This window comes from Lycium ferocissimum, chromosome 6 (assembly GCF_029784015.1).
Source record: "Lycium ferocissimum isolate CSIRO_LF1 chromosome 6, AGI_CSIRO_Lferr_CH_V1, whole genome shotgun sequence".
NCBI lineage: Eukaryota > Viridiplantae > Streptophyta > Magnoliopsida > Solanales > Solanaceae > Lycium > Lycium ferocissimum.
This window is the reverse complement of record NC_081347.1, coordinates 6,414,005-6,429,408: the sequence shown is the minus strand read 5'-3', so window position 1 is coordinate 6,429,408 and position 15,404 is coordinate 6,414,005. Positions and strand designations below refer to the sequence as shown.

General features: G+C 32.8%; 1 protein-coding gene and 1 long non-coding RNA gene across 2 annotated transcripts; both read left to right on the top strand.

Annotated features, from left to right (window-relative positions):
• Positions 1-4,884: 4,884 nt before the first annotated feature.
• Positions 4,885-8,133, top strand: LOC132060591 (uncharacterized). The gene is made up of 5 exons (XM_059453588.1): positions 4,885-5,044; positions 5,947-6,060; positions 6,734-6,813; positions 7,460-7,584; positions 7,911-8,133. Exons 1-5 carry the CDS (start codon positions 4,992-4,994, stop codon positions 7,980-7,982), a joined length of 444 nt encoding a protein of 147 aa, XP_059309571.1. The 5' UTR covers positions 4,885-4,991; the 3' UTR covers positions 7,983-8,133.
• A 3,760-nt stretch (positions 8,134-11,893) lies between these two features.
• Positions 11,894-12,250, top strand: LOC132060590 (uncharacterized). Its single transcript, XR_009415957.1, has 2 exons — positions 11,894-12,051; positions 12,126-12,250. It is a non-coding gene; the product is annotated as an uncharacterized LOC132060590 (long non-coding RNA).
• The last annotated feature ends 3,154 nt before the right edge of the window (positions 12,251-15,404 follow it).

The window sequence follows — 15,404 nt, the reverse complement described above, 5'->3', positions numbered from 1 at the left end:
CTTTCCACATTGTAGGAGCATTCTCTTCACGACGAGCAGGCATTCCGATCAGATGACCGAGGAACGTGGTATATGGAATTAATTGGGTCATAAATAGATGGGGCTTTTTATAAAATACGAAAGTTTGGGGCAGTTTTTAAAAGTTCTGAAAAGGCCAAAACATAGATCTTGGCCAAAAAACATGTTTGAGCCAGAATTTGGGATTTGAAGATTTATTTTCAAAATCTGTCAAAATTTTATGGCCAAACGGGAGCTTATTTTTATTTTTGTCCTTGGTAATAATGCCCATTAATATCAAATGAAACTCATAACTAGATCGTGTCAATCTGTGGAGGCGCCTTTTGTTGTTATTGGATAAATTTCTCCTTTAATTTTCATCTTGTTCTTGGTCATAACACCCATTGATAATGTAGAGGCACCGATGTTATTATTGGACAAATTAATTCTTTAATTTTCTTCTCATTCTTGGTCATAACGCCCATTAATATCAAATGATTCTAAATAGAACTAATAACTAGATCATGTCAATTTGTGGAGACATCTTTTGTTATTATTGGACAATTTCTCTTTTAGTTTTCTTTTCGTTCTTCATCATAATGCTTGTTAATATTAAATGGTGCTAAATAAAATCTATAACTGGATCGTGTCAATTTTTGGAGGCACCGTTTGTTATTGTTTGACAGAATTCTCCTTTAATTTTCTTCTTAGTCTTGGTCATAACGCCCATTAATATCAAATGGTTCTAAATAAAACTAAATCGTGTCAATATGTGAAGGCACCATTTGTTATAATTTGATAATTTTTTCTTTTAGTTTTCCTTTTATTCTTGGTTACAACGTCCATTAATATCAAATGGTTCTAAACAAATTTATAATTGGAGCATGTCAATATGTGAAGGCGCCGCTTGTTATTATAGGACCGCTTTCTTCTTTAATTTTTTTCTCGTTCTTGGTCATAACGCCCATTAATATCAAATGATTCTAAAACAGGATCATGTCAACATATGGAGACACCTTTGTTAATATTGGACAAATGTTTCTTTTAGTTTTCTTCTCGTTCTTGGTCATAACGTCCATTAATGTCAAATATTTCTATATAAAATCTTTCGCATCTGAGGTTATCCTTAGTTGTAAGGGGAAATAAGTTACGGCCACAGTCCTTCATGGCCGCGAAGCAACCTTTTACGCCATCACATCGTATGTTCAAAAAAAAAAAAAGCTTAACGCCCAAAGGTGTATCAAAAGTCCCGAGCCAGACACGTATCATCTGGCCAGGATATCTGATCTGAGGCGCGTACCTCCCCATGGCCTTTTCCTCACACCCCTATAATGCACCTCATATGGGTGAATCGTCACTGTCACCGTTGCGTCGCCACTTTCCATCTGCGCCATCTGAAAAAAGGGAAGGAATTTAGTTTAGTATTTATAAACCACACAAATCCTTTCCTTTTTCAGATGGCGCGTATGAAAGCGGTGATGGCACTGCGGCTCGAGGTGCATTATAAAGGTGTGAGGAAGAAGCCATGGGGGAGGTACGTGGTTGAGATATGAGGTCCTAGCCAAAGGACACGTGTCTGGCTCGGGGCTTTTGATACACCTGTAAAAGCTGCTCGAGCCTACGATATGGCGTCGAGGCTATTTCGCGGCCACAGGACGGTAACTAATTTCTTCCCCACAACTGAGGATAACCTCAGAAATGCGAAAGATTTTCTAGATAAGCTTAATCCTAATAATTCTAGTAGTAATAACACCCATTCGTAGCAATCGAATAGGATCGCTTCCGCATCGGCCAGCTATGCGGTGAGGTCTCCATTGCGCATAAGAATCCTCGGTTTCGTCGTTTTCTGACGTTTAATCTAGGTTTTGCCCCGCTGCCGACAACGATTTATAAATTCTAGTTTGAGGCTTTGACGAGAGCTGGAGTGATACTTTGGGACGGCAACGGCGAGCGGGGCATAGACGGCGACCAAGAATAGAAAAGACAGCAGAGGATTCTGAAAAAAAATTAGCAAAAGAGAGATTTTTAAAAAATTCCAGCTAGTTTCGAGTATCGATTTGCCATATTTTACATGTCATCACATGTGAAAATCACACATTTTGTTATTATTGGACAAGTTTCTCCTCTAGTTTCTTCTTGTTCTTGGTTAGAATGCTCATTAATATTGTGTCTATTCATGGAGGCACCCTTTGTTATTATTGGACACATTTCTCCTTTAGTTTTCTTTTTGTTCTTGATCATAACACCCATCAATATTGTGTCTCTTTGGAGGCACGCTTTATTATTATTGAGTACATTTCTCTTTTAGTTTTCTTTTGTTCTTGGTCATAATGCTCATTTTGGACAAGTCAAAAGAGAAATTCCAAATTCTTACACAAATGAGACTAATCACACCTGATTAGTGATAAATACTGACTGAGTAGGAAAATATTAAATTTGCTTCAATCAGCTATATTAGTCGTAGAGAGTTAGCATACATTGTTTCTCAAACGAGACTCCATCCAAGCCTTCTTTGGGGGAGGTTTTATGCTCTATGAACATTCCGTCATTGAATAATCACTATCAAATTTCCGTCTTCAATCTGAGAGAACGGAGGGTCAAGCCAAATCCTGTCGCTAAACTTGTTTATGTTAAGTACAAAAATTCATTAAAAATCTTTGCTCACCAATACATAAGATAGCGATAGCACATCAAAATTATTGATTTAGATATGAGAAAACCGTATGATAGAGTTGAATGAATACATGTATATCGCATCATGAAAAAAATAGGTTTCAATGGTACCTTCGTTGATTGGATATTCTAATTAAAATGAGTTTCATTTTTTTCGTTCAACAAAAGTGGAAAAAATAGTTGGGAGTGTAAAGCGATCAAGGGAATTGTTAGGGAGATTTACTTTTGCCACATTCATTTTTATTTGTGCAAATAAATTATTAGCTCTACTAAAAAAATTTCAAAGACTATGAAAATTTTATGTGGACCACGGTGAGCACAAACCAGTCAACTTGTAACTTGTTTAATGTTTGCAAATGTTTTACATAAAAACGCTAGTGAAATAAAAGGATTTTCGAGACCCATGCAAGATGCTCTAATTTTAATTTTAATGAGGTTTGTGTTTTTTAGTTATAATAGTCAAGAATATAAAACGATGAATTGGTATTTTGTTTTAGAGTAATTTAGCACATGTAATTAAGGAAACTTTTTATGATTACCTATTGTTATATATCGAACAAACAGAAGAATATGTTACGTTTTATCGAGAACAAAGTGGGAGCAATTAGCTGCTGAAATGGAAGTTTATGAGTATTAAATTCTTAATTACTAGCTAGGAGAAAAATTCTCTTGAAAACAATTTTAGCTTTGATCCATGATATGATTTATCGTATTTCAAGTACCTGATATCTTTTTTTTATAGATATTACATTCTTAAATAGACAATTTTAGTGAGAACATCAAAAAAGCAGAGAGCAATATACTTTGAAAGAATATGGGATAAATAGTGTAAGTCTAAATCTATATTGACATTAATTTTCGTGATCTAAGGGGTTTTAATATGATTTTGTTAGCAAATTAATCGACGTGATGTATTATAACCCAACAAACTAAGCACAATTTAAGTAAAGCTACGGTTCCTTCGTGAAAGGGAAAGGCAACACCTTATCACAACAAGACAAGTTCAGTTGAAAGAGTACCATTGCTTGTCTTTCAACTGCCAAAAAATGAATACTTCCTAAATGTTTCATTATGTCGACAAAATGTCACAAATATCGTCCCGGTACTGGAGAAGCATCTTATGGGGATGGAACTTACTTAGCAATGACCTTCTTTTGAAATTATTAATGAAATATTTGTCCATGTTTGGGATGATTTATGATGATCGAATTGATTGCTTTTTTCTCATATACTGCATAATGTAAAAATCGTACAATTGCAAGTGTGTAAAATCTAATGAATCTTTGAAATCATAAATGGAATTTGCAAATTCTTAATGCTTTATTTGGCCTGTTTGATGTCCATCCAATTCACACTTACCATTCTTGATTATTGTTTTGAATCTTAGAACTTGATAAATATTTAGTTGCATGAGATATTTATATTAAACCATGCAAATTAATTTTAGCAGTTAAACTAGCATAAACTATAAAGCTGCATCATTTGATTTGATGTAAACATTACAGTCTAATAAGTTTTTATCCTAGATTGACGTGTTTTTTTTTTTTTTCAAGTTGATGGTAAAATCAAGTATTATATCGAAAAAATGCTTGGGATAAAAAACAATTCAAGAGATCAAGCCCAATCAAGATTGTCATTCGTACCTTAAAGCTTTTTGGAATGGGCTACGGATTATAAAAATGAAAAATAAATACTAAAGTACTTTCAGAAAATATGTCTGATTAATGCGCTTCCTATTAAAATGCGATTGCTAAAAGAACACAACGTGGGTGCATGGATGACAACATTTATGGTATATGTGGTTTTAAGTTTCAAACAGTCGAGCATATATTTTTTTGGTGTCCTAGATTCGATCTTATATGAAGCTAAGTCCAATTAGGTGCCAGTGCTTAATGAAGTAGTATATGATTTTTGGGAGTGGTTTTGACATATTGCAGAATAATTGTTCTGTTTTTTTTTTTTGGAGTGTAGATATTTGTCATCGTTTGTAACTATTGTGGCACATTTGAAAGAGCTCAAAATATAGCATTTAACCATAGTTAACTGATAAATATATATAAACAAAGACATGCATTTTATATACTCATAGCATTTGTAAATATATTTTATCGGGAGTCCCTCACGAAGGCAATACCTTCTTTCCTACTCTTTTGCTGATGACTTGGTCTAATTCTTTTGATTTAAAAGCTATTGATCCATAATAAAAGATTGAATAAAAAGTTAAACAACAATACCAAGGGCTTCACATTCTTTTTACTTGATTATCTCGCTAATGATTCTCTAGAGACGATAAAACGTGAGTGATTATTTCAAGAAAAACCATGTTGCTTGCTGTATTGATTGCCAATTCCGAGGGCAATATACTTGTAGAACGGTAACTTCTACCTTAGGCTCTTCTTTTCTCTCTTTGAATTTCATTTCACAATAGTTATTTTGTGCTAGACCTATCCATGCTCTCTTTATCTCCCTTGTGAATACGGAGAAAAACTTCATTACGTGTTCTCACATAATTAACAATAATTGCGTCAGCCTTCTTTTTGTTTCACAAAAAAAAATTACTCAAAATTTGTAGATCCAAAAATGTAAAATTTGGATCCATTTTTTTGTCACACAAAAGAACTCACGCAACTTTTTTTGTATCAGTTGTGTAAGGCATACAATAGATTGTTTCAAATACGGATGGCAATGGGGCTCGATAGGTGCGTGCTGGGTGGTGCAAGTTTTTCTCTATGTGGGACGGGACATGTTGAAATAATTCTTTTAAAAGATCTAATATGCGGCAAGTCTAATAAGCTAGACGCATTTGTTTTGAACTAAACCAAAATCAAATTTTCTTGTTACCGATATGAATCATCTAATATATGTAATTTCTCTCATCGTATTCACTTGGACCGATAGTTAAAATTTCAAAATCGCTTATTAATATGTGATTATCGTATGTTAAAGATATTTTATTTTTCACGATGTCATGTCACCGATCAATATGCACGCACCTTAACTATTTTATCAAGTACTTTGTTACTGTGATACAAAAACGAGTATTTTGTCACAAGGATTAGACAGATGTGAAGAAATCAACTAGTGTTGAATTAGACAAATGAGAAGAAATCAACTTTTTTTTTGTTCTTATTTCTCATGAAGCAAATACTTTTCAACTGCATATAGTCTTTGCATTTGTTCTTTATGCAGTTTTATTTATTTTCTATTTGGAAGACAAAGAATCATCATCAAACATTAAGTCCAAATTCATATCTTTTTTTTTTTGTTTTTGTGCAGTTTCAATGGAGTTCCAACAGAGGAAAGTCTACAATGGCGATCTTTCTTAGTTAGGTTGGGAGCAGAAAATCTCAGAGGAGTAAAAAATGAGGAGCTCCTTGTAGCTTGTCACAAGTATGTATATTTTGAATATTCATTTGATGCCTAAGTTTATAATCTGATTTAATAGATTGTTGGCGTATTGATTTGCTTGTATACTAGCGGCTATTTAATAGTATGTTTTTAAACAATATCTATATTCTAGCAATATAGTAAGGCAAGAAGATTTAGGAACATTCTTTCACCCTTAACCAGAGGTCTCAAGTTTAAGCATGAAAAGATCATGACAGGCAGGGGCGGATTTAAAGAGAGCTGAGGGTGTTCACCCGAACACCCTTGTCAAAAAATTACAATGTATGTATAGGCTAAATTTTCTGTGTTTATGTACATGTATTAACTTTTGAACACCCTAAAAAAAAAAAGCAAAAGGTTAGCTTCTGGTCTTTGCGGTGTTCAAAATTGTCTCTAGCGTTGTAAGTTCGATTCCCCTTGACAACGTTATTTTTTATATTTAGTTTCTTCTTTTTTCCGAACCCCCTAAATGAAAATTGTGGATCCGCCACTGATGAGAAGAAGCATTTCTCTCTTTGACTGATCTTATGCGGCACGAATCCGAATTAGTCGGTATGTCAAAGTGAATATCGGACACCTAGTAAAAAACCATTGGGAAGATTTGCAACAAACATTCTTATGTTTCCGCCCTTTAATTTTACATGACTTACGTTTTAACATTTTACTTCTTCTCCAGATCAGTTTATGTGGTATACACAATATTAGGAGGTGTCAGCATTTATGTGGTCGGCAAAGAAGAGTACGATGAACTTGTTTGTAAGTCTATACAGGAGGAATACATCAGTATCCCTCGAAACTTATCAGTAAATTTCATTAATAAATGCTCAAACACGATCTGCATGTTCCAATTGAGCATCTGAACACATTAATAGATGCTCAAACACGGTCTGCATGTTCCAATTGAGCATTTGAACACATGATAAAGTGTTTCAAATTTTGTCAAATTTTTTTAAACACTCATATATTCTCAAGAGGCAAGATATTACGTAAATAAGTTAAACATATAATATATGTCATCTTCTTAGATTATAATACATCAGTCTCAATATATTGGAACAACCTGAGGTTTCACGACTTATTGAGGCTAATGTGTATAATTAAAATGAGATGATATATTTTAAGTGGTTAACTCATTTACGTAAAGGGGTATTGAGAACACATGCAAAAACTTTTCCAAAATTTTGAGTCGGATCGGAATTGTCTAATAAAGAACATTTTAACACATGTTCAGATGCTCAATCGAACATGCCTAGTTTGAGTGTCTAATTAAACGAAATTTACTGACAAATTTAAAGGTTTGTCGATGTATTTCCCGTCAATATATTATGTTTTGTACTAATCATTTGCTGTGTTAATGAAATGTTGACGTGATTATCAATTAATATTGTGGTTTCTTTTGAAGTAACAGAAGTGATATATGCTATTACTTCAGTTGTGAGGGATGCCTGTGGAAAGCCTCCAAGCGAACGTCTTTTCCTAGACAAGTATGGAAAAATTTGCTTGTGTTTAGATGAAATTGTTTCGAAGGTAAATTTTCACATAATCATATATATACTGTGAAATAATATAGCACGAAATATGTAGATATTGGTTAATTTCTTTATTATATTGACATATCTCTAAACTGAAGTTTACACAGAAAACGAAAAAAAAAAAAATCACGATAAATCTTGTGCAGAACTTTATTCCATGATACTGCTAACTCTTCAATTATATATTTCCTCACTTCAATAGACAATAACAAGACTACCTATTCTGGAAAGTGGAAAGCATAAAAGACCGTGGAACGTATTATTCCAAATATTATTTGCTAATGTTTACCATTTAATATGTTTTCCTTTTGTACCTTGAAGGGATTGCTTGAAAATACAGAGAAAGACAGAATCAAAAGACTTGTGAGATTAAAACCACCATCAGAATTTTGAGGGACTAGTACCCTAGCATGCATGATTTGATTATCACATTTACTATTTGCATAAGGCAACACTTGAAATTTTAGTTATTCAGTTTTTAGATTGAATTTTGTCTATTACATGTTTTAAGCATCAGTTCGTTTTGAAATCTTGTATTTTTTGGCGTTTTGAAATCTTGTATATTTTGACGTTTTAATCATTATATACTCGTCGTTTGCAGTACCATAAAAATTCTAAACATATTTTTTTGTATAATTTGATTATCTCTTATCTAATGACAACATACACATGCAAAGTGCCTAAATATGTTTTTGTGTGAATCAGGCTCGATATTAGAGGTGATTTGGCACATAAGATTGCCTATTTTTAATTTTGTCTAGCAATATTATTTGTAAATATATATCTAGGAACACGGCATAATGGGTAAATACTTACCCGCTCTTGGTATTTGTTTTAAATATACAATTTAATCTTTTCAGTTAAAATTTAAGTTGAGTATACATTACTTAATCATGGTCAATATGTGCATGAACAAATACTTAACTTTTATTATTGATTTGATGTAAACATCATATATGAGTATATTATATCAAAATGTAAATAATATATTCTGTCAAAACTTCTATTTGAACATAAAACAAACGGTAGTGGCATCAACAACAATGAACACGATAAACTCGCTTTAGGATTGGGAGTACCTTTTACGTGAACGAAATAAGAATAATCCATTTTATGTTTAACACCTAATTTTGAGTTAAGGTTCTTCTTACTGTATGACCATGACGAGACCAATGTGCATAGGTATTTTTACTCGTCAAAATAGTAAAGTTTAATATATCGTCCACAAGAGATCAAAACCGAGGTTTCTGATTTGTATTATTTTTGTTACTATTTGAGAGGATCAAACCGATGAAAAGAGAGTTGTTCAAAAGTATTGAAAATTATAATAATAAAATAAGAAATATTTTGGATTTTTCTAATAAAAGATAAGAGGTTGGAATATTTTTTAAGAAGATAAAATTATTATAATAAAATCAAAAGTTCATTACTTATTTCTCCGTTTAAAGAATGATTGTCTAATACAATCACTCCACATAACGACAATATGTTAATAGCACCACTCTCGCTTATACTATTAATTTATTGACAATTAACTAGTGACATTAAACAATAATTAATTAATAACACCTCTTTCGATTAGTGTAGTTAACCAATTAAAGTAATGGCTTCAACAAGAATTATCTTAGTTGAGTGCACCTTCTTGGCTTTGGTAAAGTTATCACGGATGCATCCTCCTTTCTTGGCTTTTAGTTCTTGCTCCTTCTCTTTTTCCATGTATTCTTTTCCTGCAAGATTTGTTAGAAAAGTGCGAGAATATGATATAAATTATTCATGTTTTATTTTTAAAATATTATATTTTTATATTGAAATTACATGAATAATTTATACCCATCAGACCACCTTTCAAAAAATTTATCATAAATTCTTACATAATTTACATTGAGCTCTTTGCTTATTTGGATTTCGAATCATTAAGTACTTTCGTATCATATTAGCTTTTTTAGTCAAAATGTGTTGGTTATTACTTACCATTAGGGATACTTTACTAATAATTGTTAGACGATCTAAATGATTTTCAAGTTGTACTTTTGAGGGACAAAATATTGCCTAATGTCATTTTATTAAGTGGGCAATCATATCTTGGGTATCATAACATTTCATATCACGACCTCTTAAGAAAAGAATAGAAGAACAAGAGTATGCCGCAACTACAATAAATGTAACATACCAAATGTATTGTCCCAAATTGAACGGAAATAGAAGTGTAAAAACATGAACGCAAATTTCAACCGTCGTTGAATTATTTGAATGTTCTTTGTACTCGTAGATGTGGAATTTTACTATGTGTCCCGGACAATAGTATAAATATCTGAGACACTTTAATTATTTAATAAGTGTGCCTTGATCCACTCTTGTTTATTTAATGAAAATGAAAGAAAGAATTTACTTAAAAGTTGTCAACAAAACTTAGTAATTAAGTATGTCAGTAAGACAATAACCAAATAGACATCTCTAATTGATAAAGATGAATCTTATGGATATTTAGATCCAGCAATTCTCTCGGTTGAATTATAATTGTCGATAAAATAACCAAATCAAAAACTTACAAATATATTTAAGGCTGGTCTGATATTGAATCAGAATTCGGGTTAGGGTTTGGAATTGAAGTGAAATTGGGAGTAGAATCAGGGTTTGAATTGGGCAAGTGAATGGTAAATTGAAGAGGATTGTTACTAGTAATATCAGGTAAAGCTTGAGGATTATTATTATCCGAAGGATCCATGAATGTTGTTTCAGTTTTTTTTTTTTTTTTTTTGCAACTGTTACAGTACTGAGAAGAGGGGATGAAGAAAAAGCTTTGGTTTTGAGCAGGTGATCTAATATAAAATGGTTCTAAATAAAATTATACTCTATCAATTTGTGGAGGCACTTTTATTATTATTGGATAAATTTCTCTTTTAGTTTTCTTGTTCTTCTTGGTCATAATGCCATTAATATCAAGTAACGCCATTAACATCAAGTGATTCCAAATAAACTCATAACTATATCGTGTCAATCTGTGGAGGCACCTTTTGTTATTATTGGGTAAATTCCTTCTTTAATTTTCATATTGTTTTTGGTCATAACGCCCATTAATATTGTAGAGGAACCTATGTTATTATTGGAAAAATTACTTCTTTAACATTCTTCTCATTTTTGGTCATAACGCCCATTAATATCAAATGATTCTAAATAGAACTTATAACTAGATCATGTTAATTTGTGGAGGCACCTATGTTATTATTGGACGAATTTCTCCTAAGTTTTCTTTTCGTTCTTCATCATAATGCATGTTAATATTAAATAGTGCTAAATAAACTCTATAACTGGATCGCGTCAATCTTTGGAGGCACCGTTTGTTATTATTTGACAGATTTTCTTCTTTTGTTTTCGTCTTAGTCTTGGTCATAACGCCCATTAATATCAAACGGTTCTAAATAAAACTTGTAACTGGATTGTGTTAAACTGTCAATATGTGAAAGCACCATTTGCTAAAATTTGATAATTTTTTCTTTTAGTTTTCGTTTTATTCTTGGTCATAACGCCCATTAATATCAAATGGTTCTAAACAAAATTTATAACTGGATCATGTCAATATGTGGAGGCACCGTTAGTTATTATTGGACTGCTTTCTTCTTTAGTTTTATTCTCGTTCATGATCATAACGCCCATTAATATCAAATGGTTCTAAAACCAGATCATGTCAATATGTGGAGACACCTTTGTTATTATTCGACAAATTTCTCTTTTAGTTTTCTTCTCGTTCTTGATCATAACGCCTATCAATATCAAATGTTTATAAATAAAATCTTTCGCATTTATGACGTTATCCTCAAACTCGCAGAGGAAAACAAGTTACGGTTTCCGTGGCCGCGAACAACCTCACCGTCGGGAGACCGAAGGCTCGAGCAGCTTCCATAGGTGTATCAAAAGTCCCGAGCTAGACACGTATCCTCTAGCCAGATCTTCCCTATGGCTCTTTCTTTGACACCCCTAGGTACGACACTTCATCCGGACGAACCGCCACCGCCTGCTACCGTTGTGGACGGCGCCTTCCTTCCACGTCATCTGAAAATGGAAGGAATTTAGTATTTATAAATCACACAAATCCTTCCTTTTTTTCGATGGAGCAGAAGCAAAACGGTGACGCGGCGGTGACCGTGGCAATTTTCCAAGATGAAGTGCATTATAGGGTTGTGAGGAAGAGTCCACGGGGGAGGTACGCGATAGAGATCCCGTGCAGGACACGTGTTTAGGTAGATTTTTGATACATCCGCGAAAGCCGCCGGGCTCGTGATATGGCAAATGTAGGTCGTTTTTGCGCCCACATGACTGTAACTAATTTCTCCCCTACAACTGAGGATAACCTCAGAAATGCGATAGATTTTCTGGAAAAGCTTAATCTTAAGAATTCTAGTAATAACAACAATTCCAATCAGAGCAGCACTGTAGGATCGTCTTCCAGATCTGGCGCGGTGTGGTGAGTCTCCATTGCCAGATAAGAGTCCTCAGTTTCGTTGTTTTTTGCCATTTAATCCAGGTTCTGTCCTGCAGCCAACAACTCATGATAAATTCTATTTTAAGGCATTGACGAGAGCTGGAGTGATGCTTCGGGACGGCGGCGACAAGTGGGGGATAGACGGCGACCAAGAATAGAAAAGACAACGGAGGATTCTGAATTTTTTTAGCAAAAGAGAGATTTTCTTTTTTAAAATTCATTTGGTGTCGCGTATCGATTTATCATGTTTGTCATGTTACCACGTGTGAAAATCACACATTTTATTTTGTTGCTAGATTTTCTGTTAGGGGCTGAATAGGCACATTAATTTGAGTTTAGGTGTTCAATAGGAACAACTCTTGGCATGAATGTCTAAATGAAAAATTCAGACAAGTTTAAGGGGAGACATATGTATTCAGCCTAAAACATATAACTAGATCATGTCAATTTGTAGAGGCACCTTTTGTTGTTATTAGACAAATTTCTCCTCTAGTTTTCGTCTATTTCTTGGTCATAACACCCATTGATATCAAATGGTTCAATATAAAACTTATAACTAGATCACGTCAATATGCGGGGACACCTATATTATTATTGGACAAATTTCTCCTTTAGTTTTCTTTTTGTTCTTGGTCATAATGCTCATTAATATTGTGTCTATTCGTGGAGGCACCCTTTATAATTATTGGACACATTTCTCCTTTAGTTTTCTTTTTGTTCTTGGTCATAACGCCCATCAATATTGCGTCTCTTTGGAGGCAGCCTTTGTTACTATTGGACACATTTCTCCTTTAGTTTTCTCTTTTGTTTCTGGTCATAACGTTTATTTTGGACAAGTAATTCCAAATTCTTACATAAATGAGACTAATCACACCTGATTAGTGATAAATATTGACTCAATCCAGGCTCTTATGGAATGACTTATTGTATTTTCATTCGTAAGTTGATAAAACATCTTCTAAAATAACATAAATTTGAATGCTTGACCAATTAGGCCCCACCCTAAATACGGAGCATAAGAATTTCAAGAAGTATGTGACAAACCTTTTATTTCCTTAACAGCGTCACTTGAGAAGGCCAATGTCAAAATAATAATATAATATACTAATTTAAAAATAACTCCAATTGAATATTTTCTCTGTTCCAATTTATATGACACACTTTCTTTTTTAGTCAATCCAAAAAAGAATAACACGTTTCCTTAGTTGATAATGATTTAATTTTAAACTTTACCTTTTACACTTAATGATCTATAACCACCCAAATATATTTGACTTGTTTTAAACCACAAGATTCAAAAGTTTTTCTTTATTTCTTAAGGGAAAAGGCTCAAATATGTCATCAAACTATTAAGAAGTCTCATTCATGCCGCTCGTTAATAGTTGGGCTAAAATATGCCACCGCTGTTACCATCTTGGGTCATATATGCCATTACTCACTAACAGATACTATCAGATTTTATCACGTGGCATTATCTAAATCCTTCATTTTACGAATGGCATATATGAGCCATTTCGTACTTCAGTAGCATATTCGAGCCTTTTCCTAATTCCTATATAAATCTCTATCTTTTTTAATTTTATGTAACAAGTTCATCCTTCATACTAATAACATTATTATTTTACATGGAAAAACTATATACTCTCTTATTTAGTTATATTATAAATCTAATCTTATTCTACATCATTCACACTTTTCATGTACTTTATGACTCTTTAAAAAGATCTAAAAAAAAAATCGTATAAGAAAAACAGAAACAGGTTTAAAAGAGAAAGAGAGTACACTAATGAGGTGTAGATAGGTATGGAGAGTTACATTATTTGCGAAATTTGGGATGTTAATAGTGGTTGGGAGAAGGCTCAAATTTAAACCCATCTCTGTTTTTTCTTAAATGAATCTATGTTCTTTTGAGATCTTTTTAAAAAGTCATAAAGTACGTGAAAAGTGTGAATGATGTAGAATAAGATAGGACTGGGCATAAATACCGAAAATAAAAAAAATGGACCGAACCGAACCGAACTTCAAAAAATCGAAACCGAAAGAACCGAACCGAACTAGTTTAGTTCAGTGTTCGGTGTCCACCTTGAAAAAATCGAAACCGAAATAGCCGAACCGAAGTTTGATAAAACCGAACCGAACGCACAATGAAATTTAATACATTACCCAAAAAATTAACAATAGTCCAGGGCTCTTTTTTCGGGTGGTCTTTTAAATTTAAGCCTCATAAGAAAAGGTTCTAGGTTCGAATGTGCATAAAATAAAAAAAATAATTTCGCAAGACATTGGGAGAGCGTATGCTGATCCAAAGATACAATCCTTAAGGAATCCCTAAGTTTTCCATTTGCCTAGGATTGAGACATTTTTTTTTTTTTTTTTTTTTTAAAGAAAATCAAATATCCTTAACATAGGAAGGTGTCTTTAGGATTAATGTATGTCCTTTTTAAGTGTTTTCTTAGTTATTCTTATTGTCCATGTATATAATTTTGCCCCATAAGGCAAAAACTAAATTATCTAGTAATCCTATGTCATGGTTATGGACTTGCTCGAGACATTTTTTTTTTTTTTTTTTTAACTTTTAGTTAAGGCATACTTTTGGTTTACGCCTAATTTGTATATCCTGTGGGCCTATAAGGATGATTTTGATTTCAATTTATCAGCTTTATCGAGACATTTTTTAACTTTTAGAGAATATGAATTAGTGTATAATTAAGGAAAGTTTTCGCTTTACGCTCCCAAGATAATATCATATTAACAAAAATCACTTTATTAAAACTTTCTACATGGTTATTAAAAAATCGTTTAAAAGTTTTGCTCCATAAGACATAACTAAAATGTCTTCGAGGAAAGTTATGCCCCCTCCCGATAACTTTAGTTTTTCCCGCGGGGTTTTGGCGCACACTGTCCACCTTCGAAAAAAAGCGGGTTCGAAACCCGTATAGTAGCAAACTTAAACACTACAAATACGAAGGCAAAATTTAAAGATCGAACATGAAAAATTTAAAGAACCATAAAGAAAACGCGAATTCAAAAATTAAAATACCTGCGCCATTAAATTTAAGCCCAAAAAAAGCCCAATAAGATTAGATCCCATAATAGAAAATCAAATATAAGTAAGTGTTTTAGGATTAATATAGTTTTCCATGTATATAACACCTAGTAATCCTATGTCATGGTTATGGTTAATATAAAGATATGAACTTGTTTGATTTTGATTTCAATTTATAGCTTTTATGATTTATTAGAGAAAGATAGTAAATGGAATCGCTTCTAATATCATATCAAAAAAACTTGAAAACCGAAACCGAACCGAATCGAACTTTAAAAAATCGAAACGA